Source organism: Grus americana, chromosome 8 (genome assembly GCF_028858705.1).
Source record: "Grus americana isolate bGruAme1 chromosome 8, bGruAme1.mat, whole genome shotgun sequence".
In the NCBI taxonomy this organism is placed as follows: domain Eukaryota; kingdom Metazoa; phylum Chordata; class Aves; order Gruiformes; family Gruidae; genus Grus; species Grus americana.
The window spans coordinates 35,401,215-35,424,149 of record NC_072859.1 but is presented as its reverse complement, the minus strand read 5'-3'; the positions used below and the strand labels follow the sequence as shown (position 1 = coordinate 35,424,149).

General features: G+C 45.9%; 1 protein-coding gene across 2 annotated transcripts in view; it reads left to right on the top strand.

The window, feature by feature from the left end:
• Nucleotides 1-22,935, top strand: part of NEGR1 (neuronal growth regulator 1) — a 318,746-nt gene that overhangs the window by 277,028 nt on the left and 18,783 nt on the right. The window contains exon 7 of one of the 2 annotated variants that reach the window (XR_008578049.1): nucleotides 12,330-12,600. Coding sequence is in view for 1 of the 2 variants with exons in the window: in XM_054833648.1 (XP_054689623.1) it covers nucleotides 12,330-12,454 (125 nt within the window). In the remaining variant the exon portion in view is untranslated. Of the gene's footprint in view, nucleotides 1-12,329; nucleotides 12,809-22,935 lie in introns of those variants that run through there. The other variant, XM_054833648.1, reaches the window with a different exon arrangement.

Genomic DNA, 22,935 nt, shown 5'->3' with positions numbered 1-22,935 from the left:
GAATTAAAGGTCTGTTCAAAGTTTTCCGCGCAGTTTGCACACCACAGGCATGTCCTTAAGCCATCAGAAAGAACTGAGAGCCAGTTTCTAGGAGAGGGAGGTGGAGCTGCAGCCCACGCTACGGGCTGGGGAGTTGCCTCCAGGAGCTGCAGGCTGAGGTGGCTGATTCTGCCTCTGCCACGAGCCACCCTCCCTTTCCTCCTGTGGAACCTGTTATATATCCGGTCCCAGGAAGAAACTAAATGTTTCAGTCGCTGCTAATTATGATGCATTCCTGGATTATTATTTTTTAAAGGCCCACAGAGAACATCTAGAAAGGTCTCTTCCCACAGGCAAGAGAAGTGGTGTCTACTGTTACTTTTAACAGATTATTTGTACACACTGCTCTTAAAACTCTGCAGAGATGCAGATTCTTCATCCTTTTGGTGCAACCCAGGGCTCAGTTGGCCTTCACAGCTGGTCTGGGTCCTACCTGCTGCAGGTCAGACCTGTGGCTCTTGTTCTCGCTGCTACAGACACAAGCAGATCGTTCCCTTCCCTTCCCCAGCGGCAATCTTCTCGTGCATCCCGCAGCTGGTACCAGCACTCCTACAGCTCCATAGGCTGCACACCCCCGAAAACGTCTTTCTCCTTTCATAGCAAGGTAGCGTGGATGATCCGCTGTAATCACAGGCACTTTTCTGAGGAATTGTCACAGAGTCAATCCTTGTTCCTCCAGTACACATGCAGTTGGCTATTTTTGTTTAAAAGCAGAGGGTTTTCTGGCTTTATTGGATTGAAATTTTTTTTTTCTGGCCAAAAGATTTCTCTCGGTCACTAAGTTTATTTTGAATTTTAATCTGCCCTCTGAAACACATGCAGCTCCTTCTCATTACGGCACATCCAGCTTTGAGGTTCTCGCATTAAAATCCCAGCTCGGGTCACCCTGGGACGGTCCCTGTACTGCTGGTCAGCGTTGGGGGCGACGGTCGGGGATTGCGGGTGACGGTGCCCGCTGCCGTTTGTCCTCACAGCTGCGCCCGGGCTCAGGCCGCTCCGATGGACAGCGGGATGTCTGTGCAGTGCCATGGATGACCTGCTCTGCTCCACCCTCCGGCCAAGGCACATGGGTGATTTCTGCTGTCTCCTTTACCAGCGACAGGCAGGGATGGGGCGGTGATCTGGTTAAGCGCAGGTTCCTTCCAGCACAGGGGCTGGTATCGCCTCCGTCTGCTAAAAGTCATAGAATCATAGAATCAGAGAATGGTTTGGGTGGGCAGGGACCTCCCAGCCCATCCAGTCCCACCCCCCTGCCATGGGCAGGGACACCCTCCACTAGCCCAGGTTGCCCAAAGCCCCATCCAACCTGGCCTTGAACCCTGCCAGGGAGCCAGGGGCATCCCAGACCTCCGCGGCTGGTACACATCCGAGCACTGAAGTTCCTGAAAGATACTTTATTTGTTCCGGCATGACTGCGCTTCTCAGCTGTACAAAGAAATTCAAGATAACTTGAGTATAAAGGATGATATATGAAGCCAAATTTTATTCTATTCCCTCACAGTAATTTTCCTCATAAATACTTCTTGGGATTATGAAATATTCCTTGCAGTAGAAATCGGGTGCGTCAGGGCTGTACTATTTTATCCTGTTAAACACCAAGGCACTCCGTGTTCCCTGGCTGCTTCATTTATCCTATTAATGCATTAGAAGGATTCTTTTCCTTTGCATTATTTAATGGAAGGCTTCTTCATTTGATATGATCAAGTTTATCTGTGTCTAAATGAAATTCCATTAAAGATATACCGTACAACGGTGCATCAGGATTTAAAATCGGTTTTGTTTTTGCAGTGGCAACAAAAGCATGTGTGCACTATCGGAAAGATTAGTGAGCCTGCTTTGTCTGATTTTATGATACCCAGAGACATTTGCTTGAAGAAATAACTTGATAGACAGCAGCATTATTTACACTGATTATCTACAAAACAGGCTTTTGTGTTAGGGCTGCTATTGTTAAGAGTTTCTCCAAGTCATCGTCGCCCATTTTTCATGTTACCTGAATCCATTGTAAATACAGAAATACGGAGTCACAAAACCGGAGCGCGCCCAGCCCCACTGAAAAGCCCACACTTAGAAACACTTCTGAGTAAGAACAGCGAGACCGTATCATTAGAGCGAGCAATAACTACAGGGATTTTTAGGTACCACTGTGTGATAATTGCCTGTAAATGGGGACTTTTCTATTGGCAACCCTATGCTAAAATTTAAAACGCAAGTTTGGAAACAAACCACACGTAGGTAATAAAGCTTCGACAATACCTTCTCGTTGTGAAGACAGCAGCAATATAATGTGCTTATATTCAAATGTATTCAAATGCAGTAGTTGGAGTTATAGCGGGTTCTTTGACAATTCAAGGGTGTACATTTACCGAATAGAAGATGTTAATAGCTTCTGTAGGTCTCTAACCATCATGTCACTAATGATTAGATGCTGAACTCCTTCAAAAGCACACATTGACCCTGAGGACCGCAGCGATTCCTTTGGCACGTGAAGTAAAAATGTCCAAAATCAAGGTTTTTTGAGTTAACAGGATCTTATGCCTAAGTATAAGATATCCCATTTGCCTCCCTTCTTGGAGAGGAATTTTTTTCTGATATCTGAAATACACTTCAACAATAGCATCCATTTAATTAGAATAAAAAGATTATCATACCCTTTCTCAACTGAGTTACCTAAATTTTGCCAATCCATCTGTAACTTTACATACAGTCAAATTACTATCATTTTTTTAAAGTATAAATTAGCTGGAAAATTTGCTCACTGTTTATAAGTTTGCAAAATTAGAGATGTTTGTTTCTCTAAACACCCCCTTTTTTTTTTTACATTAAATGTTTTGCTGTGAACAATAATAATCAGATTTAAAACTGGATTTCTGTGAGAAGAGTCAATGACAATTTGGATAAAACATTGGATTTCGGAAGCTAACAGGAAGGAGGAATGAGTTTTAGGAAAAAAAAACCCCAAACCCCTACAATTTTAGGGTTCCATTTGTTAGCACAGCTTTTGGAAGTGGGAGGGAGGCTGCTGAGAGGTGCTTGACCCAGGCAGGTCTCAAGGCAGTGAAACTGGGGAAAAGCAAACAGGAGACAGCAAAAATTATAGAATGGTAGAATGATAGAATGATAGAATCGTAGAACGGTTTGGGTGGGCAGGGACCTCCCAGCCCACCCAGTGCCACCCCTGCCCTGGGCAGGGACACCCTCCACTAGCCCAGGTTGCCCAAAGCCCCATCCAACCTGGCCTTGAACACTGCCAGGGAGCCAGGGGCAGCCACAGCTTCTCTGGGCACCCTGTGCCAGGGCCTCAGCACCCTCACAGGGAAGGATTTCTGCCTCACATCCCATCTCCATCTCCCCTCCTGCAGCTTCAGGCCATTCCCCTTGGCCTGTCACTCCCTGCCCTTGGCACCAGCCCCTCTCCAGCTTTCCTGGAGCCCCTGCAGGGACTGGAAGGGGCTCTAAGGTCTCCCCGCAGCCTTCTCTTCTCCAGGCTGAACCAGCCCAACTCTCTCAGCCTGAGGTCTCCAGAACAGAGGTGCTCCAGCCCTCGCCTCATCTCCATGGCCGCCTCTAGGATGCAGCCCAGGACACGGTTGGCTTTCTGGGCTGCAAGCGCACATTTCCGGCTCATGTTGAGCTTCTCATCCACCAACACCCCAAGTCCTTCTCCTCAGGGCTGCTTTCAATCCATTCCTCGCCCAGCCTGTAGTTGTGCTTGGGATTGCACTGACCCACGTGCAGGACCTTGCACTTGGCCTTGTTGAACTTCATGTGGTTCGCACAGGCCCACCTCTCCAGCCTGTCCAGGTCCCTCTGGATGGCATCTCTTCCCTCCAGCGTGTTGACCACACAACACAGCTTGGTGTCATCAGCACTCGATCCTACTGTCCATGTCGCCAACAAATATTTGAAAAATCTTAAAGGTGACCTGATTCAACAACCCCGTGGCATCACGACCACACCTGGAGCACGACTGCTCCTTGCTGCTGCCCACCAAAGCTCTTCCCAGGCCCAGGACCACATTTCCAAATGCAACTGTGCCGAATCGATGGCTAGATTTTTAACTGCATCCTCCTCAGCCTGAGCATGGGATGCTGTCCTTGGAAAAGGGAGTAATTCTGTTTGCAAGATAACACATCGCCGGTGAGTCAACCTAAGGGGCTGGGCATGCTTCCATATCCATACCATATATATGGAGATGCCTGCACTAAGTACTTTGGAGAAGTTGCTGACTTTGGAAACGCTTTGTTCCAGAGAGTTATTTGAGAACAGAAATTAAGACACTTAAAAACCTTTTGCATATAGTTAACAACCTCCATCAGTTATGGTTTTGCTTTCCCCATAAGCTTAATGAAATGCAGCTGTTAAATGTTCACTAAGTAGGTCTAGTTTGAACAACTGCAAAATGTGTCTGGCATGCCCCATCACATTAATAAGCAAGCAAAAATCATCTTACTTAAAATTTACACGACTGCATGTATTTTCAGCTGGTTTTAAATTAGTACTTTGCTGTTTACAATATTTAGCATGAGTTATTTGTCGGTGTGTGGGTGGGTGGAACGGGAAGGGTGACCCAACTATTGCAGAGGGCAGGGAGGGAAACGTGTCTCTTCTGCTGCCTCCTTAGACGTGTTGGCACAGCCAGGGAACCCAAAATCCCAGGCAAAGATCCCCACAATTATGAAATGACAATGCTGGGTGGCTGAGTTAGTTATGATGTTTTGATTGCTTCACTTTCTTTTTAGTCCTGTAAATGTCATATTTTATATTTTAACTCAGTCAGAATCAGTATCGAGAGGCAGTTTCAAATTAGATACAGAATATATCACAACTAGGGTCTTTACAACCGACACAAGAAATGCTTCTTATTTTCTGTGCATACAGAGAGATACACGGAAACACACACAGGGGTAATATTTCGCTTTAAAACATTGCTGGTGACATATCTATCTCACGTATTTAAAATACTAAGCTTTAATATTTCAGTGCAACTAATAGTTGTTTTTTACTTCTGCAGTTACAGCAATAATCTTTTGTTCTCTGTATTCCTATTTTAAAACTCAAAAAGTGCTGCATTATTCATTTAAATTAGAAATACGAAACAAATCAGCATAAGCCATTCATTTGACAGCTTCTGCATCTCACAGCAGCCTTGTGTGAATGCCGATGAACAGGACCTGACAATACCCCTCCCCTGTCAATTCCATCGGTCTGTTGGGGGACTCATCTTCCACATCCTTCTGCCAACGCTCACTTTTCAGAGAATGACAAAGCCACTCTTTTCAGGACCTTGCCAGTTTTGGCTTTATCCCTCACAGCTCTGTCTTAGAATAAGCTGAAGAAGTTGCGTAAATCCATCCAGGCAAATGGACAACTTTTGCAATATTTCCTGTCTGCTTTCTCAAGGATTTTCAGATATATCGGTCTCGGTAGTGCTAAGTGACTCCTGGCTAGAAAATAGAAAAAGCAAATGCACAAAAGCAAAATTCTACCCAAAGTTACACGCAGGTGACCCAGAGCATGGCTGCACAGGGACTGAGAGGGAGCAAAACATGGCTCTTCCCTATACTAACGTACTTGATGTAGATGATGCTACGGGGAGGTGGTGTCCCCCAGCGTGCTCCTCGTCCCCGTGTTTCCCCGTGAGCAAGGACTGGGGAGACAAATGAGCACAGCGCACCGGCGAGGACGCGTCCAGTGGCGTTGAGCTACCTTGTCTAACGTATTTTTTGTTACACTCGGTGAAAACATTTTTGAGGGCCCCGTGAGCCATCCCATCAAATGTGTTTCACTTTTCCAAAATCCGGGCGGAGTAGCTCTGCACTGATTTCTTCACTTGGCTTTCTTCGCTGGGATAAATAAATCACTTATAAAATAGTCTCTTGCAAATGTATGCCTTCATTTAAAACATCAGCATTTTGCATTTCAAATGCGCTCTGGGGATGTTGGCCTGGGCAGCGCTGTACGTTTCTCTCTCATTAAAAGGAATTTCAGTGATTCATACCAGTAACAGAGGAACATCAGACTGGAGAGGACCTTCTGAGTCACCACATCCAGCTCTCAGCTACCACAGACACGGTCCAAATGCATTTCAACGTTACTGAAATTATCAGCAATTTCCAAGTGTTATTATCATGGTCAAAGCTCTGTTTAATCAAAGTCTCCATCTGGCACACACTTCAAAAGGGCCTCCTCGTTCAGATTTATCTATTTAACTTCACTAGTTAATTTTCCATCACTGTAAATTTCCTGTCTCAGGCGCTTAGCCTTGAGGATGATTGCATTTGCATAAGACCAAACAAACCGGTGTCTTCGCTGATTCATTTTTACATGAGATTTGAAGGTTTTGTTCTCCCAAGGTCAAGCTTTCTACAATCCTGCCTGGCCTCCGAGGCACAGAGAGAGGTTTCTCTTCTTGACAAACTTCCCTTTGGTCAAAACACTCGTAAGCCTGTTCCAGCGCTCTCCAAGCAGATTACCTCTCCTATCACAAGCCATTGCTTTCTAATTCAGTCTTTTATAGACTGTCGACGCGCTCCTCCAAAGCCATAAATCCTCAACTAACTTCAAGTGTAACAATATTTAGAGATGTTATCTGTAGGACTCCACCGAGCCTTCAGAGTCCCATTATCTTACAATCTTTTCTTTTAAGAAAAAAATTTTGACAGCCCAGTCTTTTTCATCTTTTTTTTCTTACTGCTTTGACCTTGAGTTAGTTTATTCCTTCCTGCCTGCCCTGTATATTTTCAATGTTGCACAAAAACTATTTATTAAGGCTTTCCTATAATAAATCATTAACCTGAATATAGTTAAATGAAACGCTTATTAACATCTGTCTGCATAATCCATTTAACAGAATTAGTCTTGCTTATTCAGACAACCTAAAGAGGTCCATGTTTTTGTCTACAAGGCATCAGCATTAAAGCTTATAATTATTTCTGGCTAATGCAGTCCTTGGTGTTAGGAGATGTTGGTTTGCACATTTCAGCGTAGTACTTTTCCTAATCTCTTGTATTAATTAGAGATAGTGATATAATATTACTTTGTTCCTTTCTATTCACCACCAGGAGAGATGTCTGAATATAATCCTATCTGTGCTAAGAGTGTCCTTAAGTATTTTTACAACTTCTAACTGCTATAAAACATTAGGATTATGTAGAATAATCACTAAATTAGAAAAAAAGGAGAGTTTGATAAGAGCACGTGGACCTCAGAGGCATGCGCATAGGGACCTTGGCCGGCGGTCGTGCTCTGACGGCAGCGGAGGACGCGGCGAGTGCTGACCTTAGCAGGGGTTTCTCCCTCAGCAGGACTGTGACACCGTGCAAATGACTCCCAGGAAAGATGCTAGATGCGGTCTTGTCAAAAGTGAGGAACGGACACGCTTCTCTCGATAACTAATAACACGGGGAGTTACAAAGCAAAGCGGGGAACGGGAGCAGAAACCTTCTCCGCGTGTCTCCGTCCCTGCCACAACGAGAGCGTCCGCTCACAGAGATCTACCGATAATTTTAATGTATTAAGGGAGATTACACGAGCCTGCTGACGCTTGTAAGGACACGGTGCAGGACGTGCACACAAACCCACTTCCCTAACCTATTGCCGTACATCAGTATTGGGGGTTACCCTCGGCGGGGCGGCGATGACTTTGGCAAATCCCGAGGAGCACAGGGCTCCCCATGGAGCTGCGCGCGGGAGGAACCATCTTCGGGGAGCGGGCACGCACGGGGACCTGCCGAACCCCAGCGGGTCCCTCCACGGCTCGTCGGCTCAGCGTGGCACCCTGCCCCTGCCTTACCACGCACACGGACAAGGAGCCTCTCCCCCACAGATTTTACAGCCGTTTCCTCCATCACGCGTGGATGGCAACCGGCGCCTTGAGTTCAACTCGGCCACAGCCAAACGGCGCCCGTGGGACCATCAGCGCCCAGTAACCCTGCCGCCGGGCGCAGGGCTTCCCTTCTCCATTAGCGAGAGAGAAATTACTGTCCCTCAATGACCGAAGCTGACCTATTTTAAACTTATTGCATCTCCCGAACCTTAGATCAGTTTACGTTTCAAACATCAGACTCGTCATCAAGCTCATTTTAATCTTCTTCCAAATGGAAATTCACTTTCTTTTCAGATACCGCTACCGTGGCTCTGAACGGAATTTGCACTGCCAGATCAGCACGAGGGGAGCCGAGCAGCTTGACCTTGGTTTCTGTTTCAGATAGTTACCAAGACATTGCTCTGGACGGGAATCTTTAGCCAGATAAATACCTCTCTGCAGGCCAACCGCTGTTCTCCTTCCCCTCTCTGTGTACCAAAAGCTTCACGCGCTGTAAAATCAGATATAAAGAGCGCGCTCCGTCATAATGGTGGTGATCGGTATTATGGAAATTCCCGGGATAGCTGCAGGTGTAATCACAGAGTCAAATAAATCATGCTTTTATTTGGTGCCTAATCATACAGACCTCCACCATTATCTCGCTGTACAAATATTAAGACTGCAAGTGCGAGTGTGCGTGTCTGCATAAAACAATGGCGTTCAATGCTAAGAGCTTAGTGGGGGGAAAAAAAAGCAGCTGTGAGTTTTATGCTATTTTCAAACATTTATACCTTTTCATTCATTCCTAAATTAAGGTTTTTAGTCTAACGTAGAGAACCTTCAAGAAAACCCTATGAAAATTGACCAGTCCAAGTACGAAATGACCTTGCCTAGCATTACATAGCATTACGCAGCAATGAAAATGCAAACAAGGACTACTTAGTACTTATCAAAAATAATTAGTCATTCTAGATTAATGACTAAGCAGACCATACTAAGAATATTTAAATTTTAAAAGTAAGTTTATTTACTTTGTAAAGTTTGTAAAACACCACAAAAGATCTACAGAATTTTATTTATATTTGGGAACAAAATTTTCTTTTGCCAGCAAAGCAATCAGGTAGCCACAGGAGAAGTTAATCAGAGTGCCAAGGTGAAAAAGAAAAGGACTGCAGAAGCTTACTAATTTTTAAGTATTTTTAAGAGCAAAGCACAACATTTTAACCTGTATGCCACCCAGCAGCTTTACCGTGACATTGTACTTGATGCAACCCATTTGCCACTACCAGTGAGAGAGGGGCATCTGCTTATAAATTCACTTCGGAGACTAGAAACACTTGGAGGTTGCCAGAAGTCAAATTAAAGCTAAGAGGCATAATGATCTGGAAGACTTTCCCAATCAATAAGCCACCGCCCATCGTACCTGAGACAACCGGGTGCTCCCCAGCCGGACGCGCAGGCAGCGCCCTGCCCGGTTCTGCCAGCCGAGCTGCCCAAAGGATGCTCTGATCCAGGCTGCTAATTATACAGGAGGCTATTAAACCAGCCGAAGAGCAGTCAGGCTTTTTGCACCGACAGATGAATTAGGGGGCTGAAGAAGCGCACCACGACGCACATGCTGAACTGCTGGTCCTCCGCAGGCATATGGCACAGTTTTCCAGCTACCACTTCCAGTTTGAATTAAAATAGCATGGCTTTTTAAACCTGCAGTACGCGGTTCCAAAAAAGCCCTTTAAAGCCAATTTCCGATGGGTTTTCCTGTTGGCACGCCATAGATTTTGGGGACACTTCCACACCAACAGCAATGCCTTTGTTCGGGGGACTCCCGGGGCCACGTGGACGCAAACGTGAATAGCTCCGGGTTTATTTTGGGGTTTTTTTTAATGCCAAATGCTGCTGCAGGTCTGACTGGGTGCAGCTACACCTGGCAGGTACTAACCAGCAGACCCTGCTGCCGGCAGGCTCACACCAGTTTGCCCTCTTTAAAGGAATCTGAGGAAATGGAGCAGGTATTAGAGGGGCTGGAGAATAATTTCAAATTTTGGCTGAAGCTCTTTCAGAGCGTCAGTCCCAGTGAACCTGGGAGCCACGCAGCACGGCTGGATTTCATTCTTTGTTGTAATGCCAAAGACAGCTGTAAAGAAACTCAGAGAGCTGATTAAATGGTTTTTTTGAACTGCAATCTTGTTTGTCAGCCCCAGCCACGGTATCGACACCCTCGTTCCTCAGCGGGGGTGAGGTGGAGGACGGGGTGGAATCAAACGGGGCCAATGGACCAGCAAAACCAGCCCCTGCGCTTGTCTGGCATCCCCGTACCACGTGAACTCAGCCCTCGGGGCAGTTTATTCAAAGCCAGCAGAGTCCAGTCACTTAAATGCGTCCAAATTTGCTTCTCCTTCAGGTTCCTTTCACATCAAATTCTTCTGGTTAGCCAGCTTTGGGAACCATAACTCTTTTCTATTATCTACCCAAGTCTACGTATTTTTCCCCCATTAATTCACCTAGTACCTTTGTGCTGAAACAATCCAGATATGATTTAATAAGCTTTAGAAAGATAGTACTGGTTCATATGCAGGAAATCAGATTTACATAATTTTTCCACTCGCTTTTATAGCCACCGTAGTTCAAATTATCTTTACGTTGGGGAAACTCTTTTAATATGATAAAATGAAATACCACCTACGCTATGCTTCAGCTTGCTAGCCTGGTTTTTGTAATAAATTAAATGTTGATTTGTCATACTGACTTATCACAGAAAGTTCCTTTTTAATGAGAGGAGAAGAGAGTGCCCCGTCCTGCAGTTAGTCATGGTTATAAGTCACTAAACCAAGCTTCAAAATCAAGCTTCGGCTTGTAATTGTTTTTTATCACTTGAACCTTTCTGCATGGAGGGGAAATGAATGATTTTTGGTATTATCACATACTCCGCACCTAATAAAATGTCATACGTTGAAAATGGACCCGGTAGCACATAGCACAGATGTCTGTGTAGAAAGCAAAGGGACGTTTATGTTTCAGTGTTCAGACCGAACAAGACTTGAAATTCAGGAGACCGTATCCTGCAGAAGCAAACAAGTTTTGGTGAAAACCACAGGTTTCCTTTATTTTCCTGGGTGAGTGCCGTAGTCTCTCCTGCTCCTCCGGACAGGCTGTGATTTTAGTGAAATCCTCTCTGTTGCTTTATTAGCGTTGTTCATCTTGGGGGGGCTTTCCACGCAAGCCAGATGATGGGTACCGACCCTGCCGAGCAAGATCCCGCTCTCCTCCCTCCCTCCCTTGCTCCCTCGCTCCCTCCCTCCATCCTTCCCTCCCTCCCTCCTTCCCGCACCGTGCAACCCTCCGGGACACCCCGGCAGCACGGCTCATGTCTGCCATCAGGGATGCTTTACTTCTCCTCCTCTTCTCTACCCAAAAGGGAAGCAGGTGAGGATTTGGTGACGTTTGCAGACTGCGAAGCCCTGCGTGCGCCGTACCCTGGTGCCTCCCTGCCAGAGGTGGGCTTGGCACTGGCGAGGGGCAGCGGTGCTGGTGCAGGCAGCTGCTCCTGGGCAAGGCAGTGGGACAAGCTTTGGCTGGAAAGCTATACCTTGCTACCCGTGTTTAACCAAAGAGCACAGGATGCTCCGTACGACTGTAAGAGGTCTGGGTTTCATACGTCATATAAAAGAAAATTATTTGATTTGAGAGAAATTTTGTTCCGACGCCTGCCGGCCAAAGTGAGCCTGCAGCGTTTGTTTAGCAGCTGAACATCCCGACAGCTTCGGCTCGGTGCAGGGTGAGGTAGCATTTTCCCTCCCGTGGCTTTTCAAGACCAAAACTGCAGGTTTGTGCCCAGCTCCGTTTCCCGTGCCGCAGTCAGGACGGCCTGCAGACAACGCGCTCACAGCCGCTGCAAGTGACTGTCTCCTCACTTGTTTCCCGACACTGTTCTCTTATATTTTAATTCTTTTTTTTTTTTTTTTTTGCATGCACTTACTGTAATTTTTCCTTAGGAATTTGAGAAAGGCTTTGTATTAAAGCAAGTAAATACATTTTCTTCAAAGAGACTGGAAATAAATATGAATGTCTTTGGCCAAGCACGATTGTCAAACTTGGGCTTCTAAAGTCAGGCAGAAAATGAGTTGTTTTCCAACAGAGCTAAATATATTCACCTCTCATTGATTTCAGCGGAGATCTTAATGCTCGGTAACTTAAAAACAGATAAATTATTCAGATGTTTAAACATGAAATGCTCATCCGATGTTAAGTACTCACATTTTTAAATGCTTGCCTTAATAACGATTTATCCTCTTTAAAATAAAAAGTAATATCCACCGAGCGGTGCAGCCGGAGGGCTTGGCTGCTTTTGTGGCATTTTCCCCAGTTTTCAGAAGAATGCCTTTGTCGCCCTAGTAGTTATCTTTTAGAAGAATTAATGACAGCAAAGAATTTGGGGGTCTTAGAGTGGAAATTTTCACTTAACCCCTTTTTCTTCTCTTTGCAGCTCCCAGTACCGCCCAGTACGGGATCACCGGTGACGCCGAAGTCCTCTTCTCCTGCTGGTACCTTGTGTTGACACTGTCCTCCCTCACCAGCATATTCTACCTGAAGAACATCATTCTGCACTAAGTGTAAAGACCCATAAAAGGCTTTTAAGGATTCTCTGAAAGTGCTGATGACTGGATCCAATCTGGTAGAGTTTGTTAAAAGCAGCGTGGGATATAATCAGCAGTGCTTACATGGGGATGATCGCCTTCTGTAGAATTGCTCATTATGTAAATACTTTAATTCTACTCCTTTTTTTTGATTAGCTGCATTACCTTGTGAAGCAGTACACATTGTCCTTTTTTAAGACGTGAAAGCTCTGAAATTACTTTTAGAGGATATTAATTGTGATTTCATGTTTGTAATCTACAAGTTTTCAAAAGCATTCAGTCATGGTCTGCTGAGTTGCAGACCGTAGTTTACAAAAAAAAAGAAAAATATTGCAGTAAAAATGTGCTTCTTTAAGGCTGCAATACAAATATTCAGTTCCCTTCTTAAATAGCATTCTATCCACATTTACACAGAAACATTTTTTCTTTTTTGATAAAAAAAAAAATCAAATAATATTGCCTTCAAAATATTACACACATATCTAGATTTTCTTCGAGCATGATATTCAGGTTTCAAGAATGAGCCTTGTATTATAACTGCATTGTGCAGTACTGCTTTCTGTTTTCTTTCCTTTTTCCTGCAAATTCAGCATGGGTGTGCCTTCATAAAACACTACTTTCCTCTTCCTCTCCAGCAAATCTGGAATGTGTTTTGGGAAATGCTAAAGCATCCTTTTGAGCATAAGACATCGCTAGTCGAGGACAAAGGTGCTACTGGCTAAAAGGAAAACCTCCTCTCCCATCCCCAGGGGGTCATCGACCTGCTTCAGACTGAACATTTTGAGGCAATCAGTCAAAGACAGCACCAACTCCTTTCTAGGTTTTCCATCTACCACCACAAACCAGTAGGCAATGTCTGTAAAAACTAGTTTTCCCATTACAAAACAGAACGCAAATTATTTTGAGACACCTTTTGAATGTAGGAACGTTTCCCTTTTAGTCATTCTAAATCAAAATTCGTAAATGGCTGTAAATGTGAGAAGCTGAGCAGTCCCTTTTGTATTACTGGCAAAAACGACGTGAATTGGTATTTTTCTGGCACTTAATTTTGTACTGGTTTGGCTAATTTAGCAATGATAAAGGATGCTTTTAAATAGTAGATATCTGAAAAGACATGAAGTATCAAGTAGAATTTTATATATATACATATATATATATATAAAATACAGATATATATTAAACCGAGGTTGCTCCAATAACCGTACTGAAGTGCATGTTGCCGTCCATGGTAAAATCAACTTTACAGACAGGACTTCATTACCAATGTACTAACACTGTACAAACAGCTTACCCCAGCACGAGCTCCTGGCGCCGCAGTCTATCGAGATAACACTCGTTTCACTCAGTGAAGGATCGAGTTTCGAAATAGCATATAATGCTACTAGCTTTTTTTTTTTCTTTTTTTTCTTTTTTTTTTTTAAACAGCCCCGAGCAGCATTAACACAAATCGTTGCTCACAGTTTACAGCTGAATTTAAAAATGCCATCTGTGTAAATTGCTGGGACATGACTATGGCCAACAGCCCTTGAACGCAAGATCCCCTGGTGACCCCAATAGATGCTGACTTGCTTACAGAACTATTGATGACGAGAATAATAAATCCATTACCGGCATTATTATTCCCCTGTTTTGTATACGAACTCCAACAGGCGATGCAATTATCACACCACCACATTTTTTTTTTTCCTCCGAACAATAGGGTTTCGTGGCGCGCGATGCCCGGTGAGCACTGCGCGTACTCAGCAGTTCCAAAGTCAGTTCGGAAGTGCCGCAGTGTTTGACAAGGCAGACGCTGAGTTTCGCCGGTCTCGATGGACACCGTCCCGTGCTCACGCGTAGACAGAACGTGCAGCGAATCTGTCGTAGCTCCTGGTATAGGGAATAAACAGAAATATGTCGGCTCCCAAATACGGCAATAAAATGTCCTGGGTCGCTCTGCGTATGTTCGGTGACAGACCGTGCTATTCCCATCGTATTATTTACAGCCGTGTGCTAAGCAGTTACTATTTTCAGAAATGTGGCAATTTTTTTAAAACCTTGAATAACATGACAAAATTCATTCTTTAAGGAAATAGTATAAAACCAATTCAAATTGTACTATACCCAGTCCTGATATTCTGATCTCTCTTGTATTGCAGCTTTAAAGTGCTATATTTTAGAATCCATTCGCTAGAAACAGTGGTGCTGCAGAAGGTATCATGTCAGTATGGTTTTATGAAGAAAGGCAAAAGGGTGCGCATAGCCCAACTCATACGCCTCGTCTCACGTAACATTGAGAGATGTTTCTATGCTGTGGCTGGATCAAATTCTATATTTTGATGATATATTTCATTTCAATGATTCCTGGTATCTGGAACCTGCTATTTCCAGCAACAGAATAGAATGAACAGCAGCTTTATTAAATATAAAGAAAAAAAATTTAAATATTGACTGTTTGCATTCGAGCCAGGTAAAGCCACTGGATAACATGGACAAGACGCTTGGTCCCATCTCTGAATTTTTCCCTTAAATTTGGGGGAACGTAATTATTGTCAAGTCCAAAAAAGAAAAAAACCCGAAACCCACAAACATTTCTAGGTGCCAACGGCGTCTCCTTAGATGAAATAGGTATTTAACTATCAGTCAGACCCGCGTGTTCGGCAGTGGATGTGTGTGTGTGTGTGTACGCGTGTGTGCAAAGCGCAGTGCTGGGCGTGCCGGGATCGCACATGCTGCGCGTGCCCTCGGTGTCCGTAGGGTTAGTCTCCTGAAGGCTGCTCACGCTCCGGTCCTACAGAGCTACAGCCGTGCTTCACGCACCCATTAATGCAACAGACCCAGTGCGGAGAGTCAAACGACCTCAATTTTTTGCAGGACTGGAGCTGTAGGCGGTGTTGATCGAATAAAGACACTTGGTTCTTGGTGAATCTGTTCCACGTGGTAAACTGGGAATTGTACAGATTGGGACTTACCGGGGCGTTCTTCCGAAACGGGCGGTGCAGACCGCTGCAGATTGAACACCGCGTTTTTACAAAGTCTACCCGCCCTTTAATTCGTGGGGTGTATTTGCTTTAGGCAACTGTTCAAAGGTTTGTTCTATGCTTCTTCAAAGGATTAACCCATACTGTTCACATCTGTCGGGCAAATATTATTATATCTATTCCCACCTTTCAAACATCAAAAATAAATGGCTTAGCTCCAAGCAGTATAACTGAATATTTATATCAAGGTCGTTGTCCACATTGGAAACCCCAAAGTCTGTAACACCGTAAGTTCCTACTTGTGCAATAACTCAGGTCTGCAGTTACCATTGTGTCGGTGACACGTAGAGATGCAGTGATGCTCTAATTATACAGTTGCTGATCGTGATATTATACTAATACTGAATTAAAGGATGTCTCACAACTTCTTGAACAAATGCAGTTTCTCAAGGGTTTATAACTTGGCAGGAAATGTATCCTTCATAGCTAGACAGCTTTTTTTAAACTTTTCAATATATATATTTTTTTTAGAAACTACGCTGTTTTTAAGATACAGGAGTGTTAAAAACCATCACCAGTAAAAGCTGCTTTTTTGCACATTTTCAGAGCTAGCGTTCTAGACAAACCATGGTAAATGTTATGCCTACCAAAACCTCTGCTTAGTCCACATAACTGTGTTATAAAGAATGTGTATACCAAAATATGTATTTACATGGATAAACAAATTGCCTTAAAGACTAAGTATGCATTTACTTCTAAGATGGGATCAGACTTGTGCCCAGTCTGGAGGTAAATAATCCATATTTCATAGCCTGCCATGGAAGGTTTTGTTTCTTTGGAGAAAAAAGGGAAAGAAAAAAAAAAAACCCCAACAAAAAACCCCATGTTTCTTTTAAAAGAATCTTAAATAATTTTAAAATTTTTGCATAAACTGGCATATGTGAGGAAGTTTAGGAAAAGGATAAATTTTAGCTGATGCTTTAGCACTGGCAATGCGTCGCCTTGCTCGCCAGGTTTGCCATGGGGGTGCTGCCAAAGGCTCGTCACATCCCCATCCCCATCCCATCCCCATCCCCATCCCCATCCCCATCCCATCCCCATCCCCATCCCCATCCCCATCCCAGTCCCAGTCCCTGTCCCCATCCCATCCTATCCCCATCCCCATCCCAATCCCTGTCCCCATCCCATACCATCCCCATCCCATCCCATCCCCGTCCCATCCCATCCCCATCCCATCCCCATCCCCATCCCATCCCAATCCCAGTCCCTGTCCCCATCCCATCCTATCCCCATCCCCATCCCAATCCCTGTCCCCATCCCATCCCATCCCCATCCCATCCCATCCCCATCCCATCCCCATCCCATCCCAATCCCTGTCCCCGTCCCCATCCCCATGCCCACGGACACTGAACCGCACGTGTCCCCGAGCCAGGGCAGAGCGGGGGCCGGGGTGCCCCTGCTCCTGCAGCACTGTTGGGGGAGGGGATGCACACCCACACCCCTCCGGCCACGCTACAGCTTGCAACATCAAATTCATTAAAACAAGACAATATTTTTAAAAAATTAAAGTCTTAAACCCCAGGAATTAACAATTCTCCATTCAGCCTTAATATTGAGAGTAGATAAATCAGTATTGACATCGAAGGGGGGAATTTCATTTCAGCGTGACCGACCTCAAGCACCGCCGCTGCAGACGCAGGGATGCTGCAAGCAGGCGTAGTTTGGGTTGGCTCCACTTTTCAGTCCTCTGTTACGTTTCTGGCTGAACATTGAGGGCAAGGGAGGGAATTTATTCTGCGACTGGGAAAGTCCATGACAGAACTGAAAAGAGCCAGGCCAAGGCAATGGCACGAGGGTCTCAGGATAATCTGGGGGGGATTCTCTAGAAATCCTGCTTCAAAAATTTTTGTATCAGCAAGGGCGGGGAGATTTTCCCCGGGGCACCGTCAGGGCTGAGCACACACCTCAGTTCCTGTCACCTCCTGCCTGATTCATGATGAGCTCAAAGGCTCCTTTATGTTAGAAAATGCCCGTGTTAAAAACTGCAGAGACCAGCGTGCTGGCCACCTCCCACGTGCTCCGTTTTCAGTCATTCCCATTTTAATGCGTTCCTGTCCCTCTCTGGCTGCTCCCTTCTCCTCCCACGCGGGGCCGGGGGGTCTCTGCACCAGAGGGCTCCCGCGCCCGGGAGCTGCTGCGCGATGCGTGACGGTCCTCAGCCGCTCTGCGTCACCCGCACGCGGACGTCTCCGTCACTGCCAGAATTACCCCTGAGGGTGTGCTTTATGCCACCAGCCCCCGCAGTGAGTGGAGCAATGCAGGAGGGAACCTTCTCCTTTGCTCTCGCTCCAGGAGAAGGACTTGGAACCCAGCCCCAAACAGCAATGAAAATGGCACAGCTGAGAGTCGCTTTCCGTGCAGTCCCTCACCCCCGGGCAGCTGGGCAGCAGGTAAACCTTAGCGCCCGTTAGCAGAATAAATAATTGCATTTCTGCAGCGAGCCACAAGTTAAAGACGGGGGGAGGAGGAGATGGTGCGGCGCTGCTCCAGCCCGGCCACAGGAATTTCCCCTTTTATCTGCCAAATATGAAAGTGCTCAGTATTCCTCCACTACCCTTTTTTTTTATGCTGCCAGACAAAAAAATGCCAGTAATGATGATATATATTATATTTGGTATCTAGAGGGCGAAATCTGTTCTCTCCTAATGCACATCCATCCTTCTCCTTATTATTTTTCAGCCAAAACCAAAACACAATTCGCACATTACACGATGCGATTTATGTGCAATAACATCAGCTTTTCCACTTATCAAAACCATTACAGTTGTAAGCACATAACTCCCATTAACCTCAACGACAGCGACTTAAATGTGAACCACAAGCGAGAATAAACCTTAAAGATGTGACTGAGCAGCAGCAGCCCTGTTTTCTGGTAGGTGTCTAATGGAGAGATGGCAGGGCCGTTCCTTCCCTCCCCCTGCCTTAGTATTATTAATTTTTTTTTTTTTCTTACATGAAAATAGACTTTCCTCTTCTACAGGGCGGTTAATTTAGGCAGGGAGGTGGCAGCCATTTAGATGTGCTTAATATTTTTTGACGTGTCACTTCAGGTAGAGATACTTCATCAGGCGTGGGAGAGGCGAAGCATCCCGGGGAGCTGCAGCGGGCCGGGCGAGCTGCTCCCACTTCATGCTAATGAGACAGTTTCTTGCAGGAATTTCGGCTCTGTAGAAGCTGCGGGAGGTAGCATGGTTCATTAGGCTACGAAAGCTTTAAAACGTTAAAGGAACTGGTTTTCCTTTCTCATTTAAGTGAATTGCTAAAAGCACTGGGTTGTTCTTCCATGGAACTTCGAATTCACTATTTTCTTCATTAACCTTGACCTTTTTACATTTATTACGACAAGGAAAAAAAAAAAAAGTTAACTTTGGAGTAAGCTACTGCAAATTCACTTCCCCCCAAGCTCTTAAAATTAGAGAGCCTGGGAGTTTGGGCCAGGGGAGCAACGGATCTCATTTGCGCTATTTTCTGTATAAAGAGGATTTAATATTTGTTTGCCATCAATTAAGGATTGCAAGTCCCTATGAATCATTCCTAAATTACTTTTAGCAAGCTAGGTGCATGTATCCACGTAAACCTCTGTGTTTATTAGTAGCAGAAAGACAAAGGGAGTGATGGGACGGACACGTCCCCGTGAGCCGCTCCCCGGAGCCTCAGCCACCTTGGGCTCCGAGCCGCCTTGGGGCCAGGCGAGTGTTCCTGCGCTGCTCTTGGTGAGCTGGAAAATCAGCTAGCAAGGCAGCCAGGTGGAGTTAGAGGCGATGCGGAGCTAAATTACACAGCGTGCTTGACACAGGCTTTGGAAGTTTAGTTCTGGGATATTTGCATCAATCTTTTGGAACCGCTGCAGACGCAGCCTCGTGCTTTGGCTAGCGGTGAGCACCAAGCCCGATTCAGGAAAAAGGGAACTCCATCCGACTTTCCCCAGGTATCCCTGGAAAAGCAAACACGTAGCATCCTGCTCTGCTACTTGTGCATTTTCTAGTTTCATCAGGGCTTTTTTCCTCACATTAATTACAAAGCTGCCAAACGATGCTCTTACCGCCCGCAGCAGCTGTGCTGTGCTGGCGAAGATGGAGGAGATGCTCGGTACTTGTCTCAGGCTCTGCTGGAGCAGAGGGCTGCTCTCCCCAGGCATCAGCTCACTCTTGGCTCCATCGTCCCTTCCTGGGGAAGGGGCTGCAGCACGGCGCGGGGCTGGCACCCTGCTGGCCCCATCTCTTGGTCTCCATCTCCTGGTCCCCGTCTCCTGGTCCCCATCTCTTCGTCCCTGTCTCTTGGTCCCCATCTCATGGTCCCCATCTCATGGTCCCCATCTCATGGTCCCCATCTTTTGATCCCCATCTCTTGATCCCCCATCTCTTGGTCTCCCTCTCTTAGTCCCCGTCTCTTGGTGCCCATCTCTTGGTCTCCATCTCTTGGTCCCCATCTCTCCTCAGCCGGGAGGTGAAAGGGAAGGGCTGGGGGCAGGAGGAGGAGGAGGCTGCAGCTCTCAGACTGAGCTCCTAACCCATAAGATGAGCCTTAAAAGAAGCATCAGACAAATAGCCAGCTAAGAAGACAAAGATGGGGTGTTACACCTTGTGCGGTGAGGTCTGAGCTCCCACCTTCTCTAACAGGGCTCTAATTTCAACTTGAACAAACCTGAAAGCTCCGTGACGTTTTTCTGACTCAGCAAAACCTTCCTCCCCAAGCCGGACGTGTACGTGCAGCCGTCCTTGAGCATGGGGTACGGTGCTGGAGACTTTCTGTGCAGGCATAGCTTTATAGAGATGCAGCAGAGCAGAAATGTCGGCGCGTCAGTTCACCTCCCCTCTGATGAGACACGTAGCGGAAAAGACACCCGAGTTTTTACAGTATATTCATTTTTGTCATGGGAGTTTCGATAAGTGTCTCGGTCTTTGTTTCAGTGCCTTAAGCACCTTTTTGCAAAAGGCCACAACGCAAGAGAGTACGTTTAAAAAATTAATTTCCCAAAGTTAATCACCCTTAGTAAGTCATCTCCCCAGCACAGTCGCTCCCACGTCAGACATACCATCGGCTCCTCGGGAAGTGAGACGGCAGCAGCGCCAGTCAAGAGGCACTGATGAGTGCTGCTGGCACCGTATTTCTCTCCAGAATGTTTGAGATAAGACACTTAGTTCTTCTGAAAAAAAATCAGCTAAGGGCTTTGACCTTCTATTTGAATACAGAATTAGCACTCTGGTAAAGGTTAATGAACAGAAGAAGGGAGTAGAGAATTTTTGACCGAAATACTTCTGAAATGGCTTTAGACACGTGCAGGTCTCCGGGCAGGTCCGCTGCTGCAGAAGGACCCGCTCCCCTCGGCCCCAGGAGGAGGGGCTGCCGGTGCTTGGGGTGCAAAGCCACGCGTTCGGCGTGCAAAGCCGTGCCAGCGACAAGGCGTTAGCCCCAAGGCAAGGGACTGAAACCGGTTCCCCGTGGCAGGGCTGTTCTGGCTTGGCTGTCATGGGGCGGAGGGCGGCGGGGTTGCACTCAGGGCTCGCAGGCGGCTGCTTGGCTTTCGGCTGAGACCCCTGAGGAGAGCACGGGATCTTCTGTCCAATGCCCAGGGTGTTCATTTTTCTGATGAACTGGGATCTCGAAATATAATTTTTTTTTCTTTGCTCCTCATCAAGCTGATGCTTGTGAAAAGTAATTATTTTACCATATGGTGACATGTGCAGTTATTACCGTTAGGCTCTCCATCCCAGACTGGCCCCGTTAGCATGGATCTCTCTCATGAGAGCTGACAACCAGGGATTTGGCCGATTCGGGCAAAAAACCAAACCAACCCCCCCCCCCAACTCCAATGCTTTCTCAGTCTCTAATTCCTCTCCCACTCAAAAATCATGACACCATTGCTATAAATGACAAATAATAATGATAAATACTGGCATGGAGTCTTAAAATCAATCACAAGAATTAGTTGTCAAGGGCTATTAATTTAATAATAATCACTTTAAATTATCGTGCTCATGACTTCTGTCATTAAAGGCATTTTACCTATATTTAAAGCTCACACTATTAGCAAAACCTGGGAGTTGTGAAAAGTGCTTTAATATGCCAATCAATTAAAAATATTTTGGAAAGAAATCCCTTCCCACCTTCCACAGGTTGAGGCAGAAAAGCCAAAACCGAAACAACGCCCCACCGGTTTTTGGTGCCAGCACCATCCAGTACCAGGCCAGCTACTTAAAACAGTGCCAGCGCCTTGGGAAGGGTTAATAAGAATAAAACAAGTATAGGAAAAAAACCCCCACAGAGTCGTTTGTGTTTGTTAAGTGCAGAGAGACACCATCTGAAAACAAAAGCCAAGCCTCGCGGAGGTAGTGAGCCAAATCTGTGTGTAATTATCCCTCTGCTATTCAAAATATTGTTATTAAAATAGCTCTCAGCTCCAGCTCCGGTGCAGCTATCACACCCAGTGCAGACGACTTACGTAGAATCTGTGCCGGGTCTGCACTCCAGCTGCGCTGAGGTCCCGTTTCGGAGCTCGGGGTTGCTCTGTCCCTGCCCCTGCTCTCTGCCACCAGGCACGGGGACACCATGCAAACCCGAATCCCTCGGTTTTCTGCAAACCCAACTCCCTCGGCAGAGCTTAGGTTTGAGCATCGGTGACCGAGGGGCACCTTTGTCACCAGGGCTTCGTCCCCTTTTCCCCCCATCCAGGATGAGTCCCTGGGAATAACAGGAATAACATCCCATTGCAGGGAACATCCTGTATAGGAATAACACCCTGAACAGGGAATAACATCCGCGTGTCAAAGCCACGCTTACGGAGAGGTGCCCTTCCTCGCCGGAGGCTGGACGTGTATCTGCTAAGCCTGCGTCCCCCCAGGCTGGCGGGCTGACGCCCATGGGTTGCTCTGCAGCAGCACCCTGTCCCTGCCTTGGCTTGTCACCGACCTTCTTGGAGAGGAGGGGCGGCTGCTCTCCACCACGCAGCGCCCAGCTCGAAGTCAATAATAGATGCAAATGCACTTAGCAAAACACTCCCGCAGATGTTCTTAATTAAACCAACCTAACCCAAGCCCACATAAAGTAATAACCCCCAAAACTGCCTTCCCGCTCTCGTATGTTCCAAATCACTTCTGCAGAATACTACAGGAATATTATTTTTATAAGAGTGAACCATTTGCCAAATAAGCCACCTGTTAAATAAACACTCCCACTCTCCAAATATTGTTATTTTGTTTTCCAGACTATGCACAATCTGGATTTATTTTAGATGAAAAAAGATAATCACTAAAGTAAAAAAACCCCAAAAAACAGTATTTTGACTATTTGAAACCATCCATCTTGTGTGCACATCTGCTCCTTTGCAAGCTGGCAGAGCTCTCACATTAAAAGAGAATCATAGTTACTTATTCAGCCGGGAGCTAATGAATTTCCATCATCAGACCTCAGCAGTCTTCACTTTTTTAACTTCTTC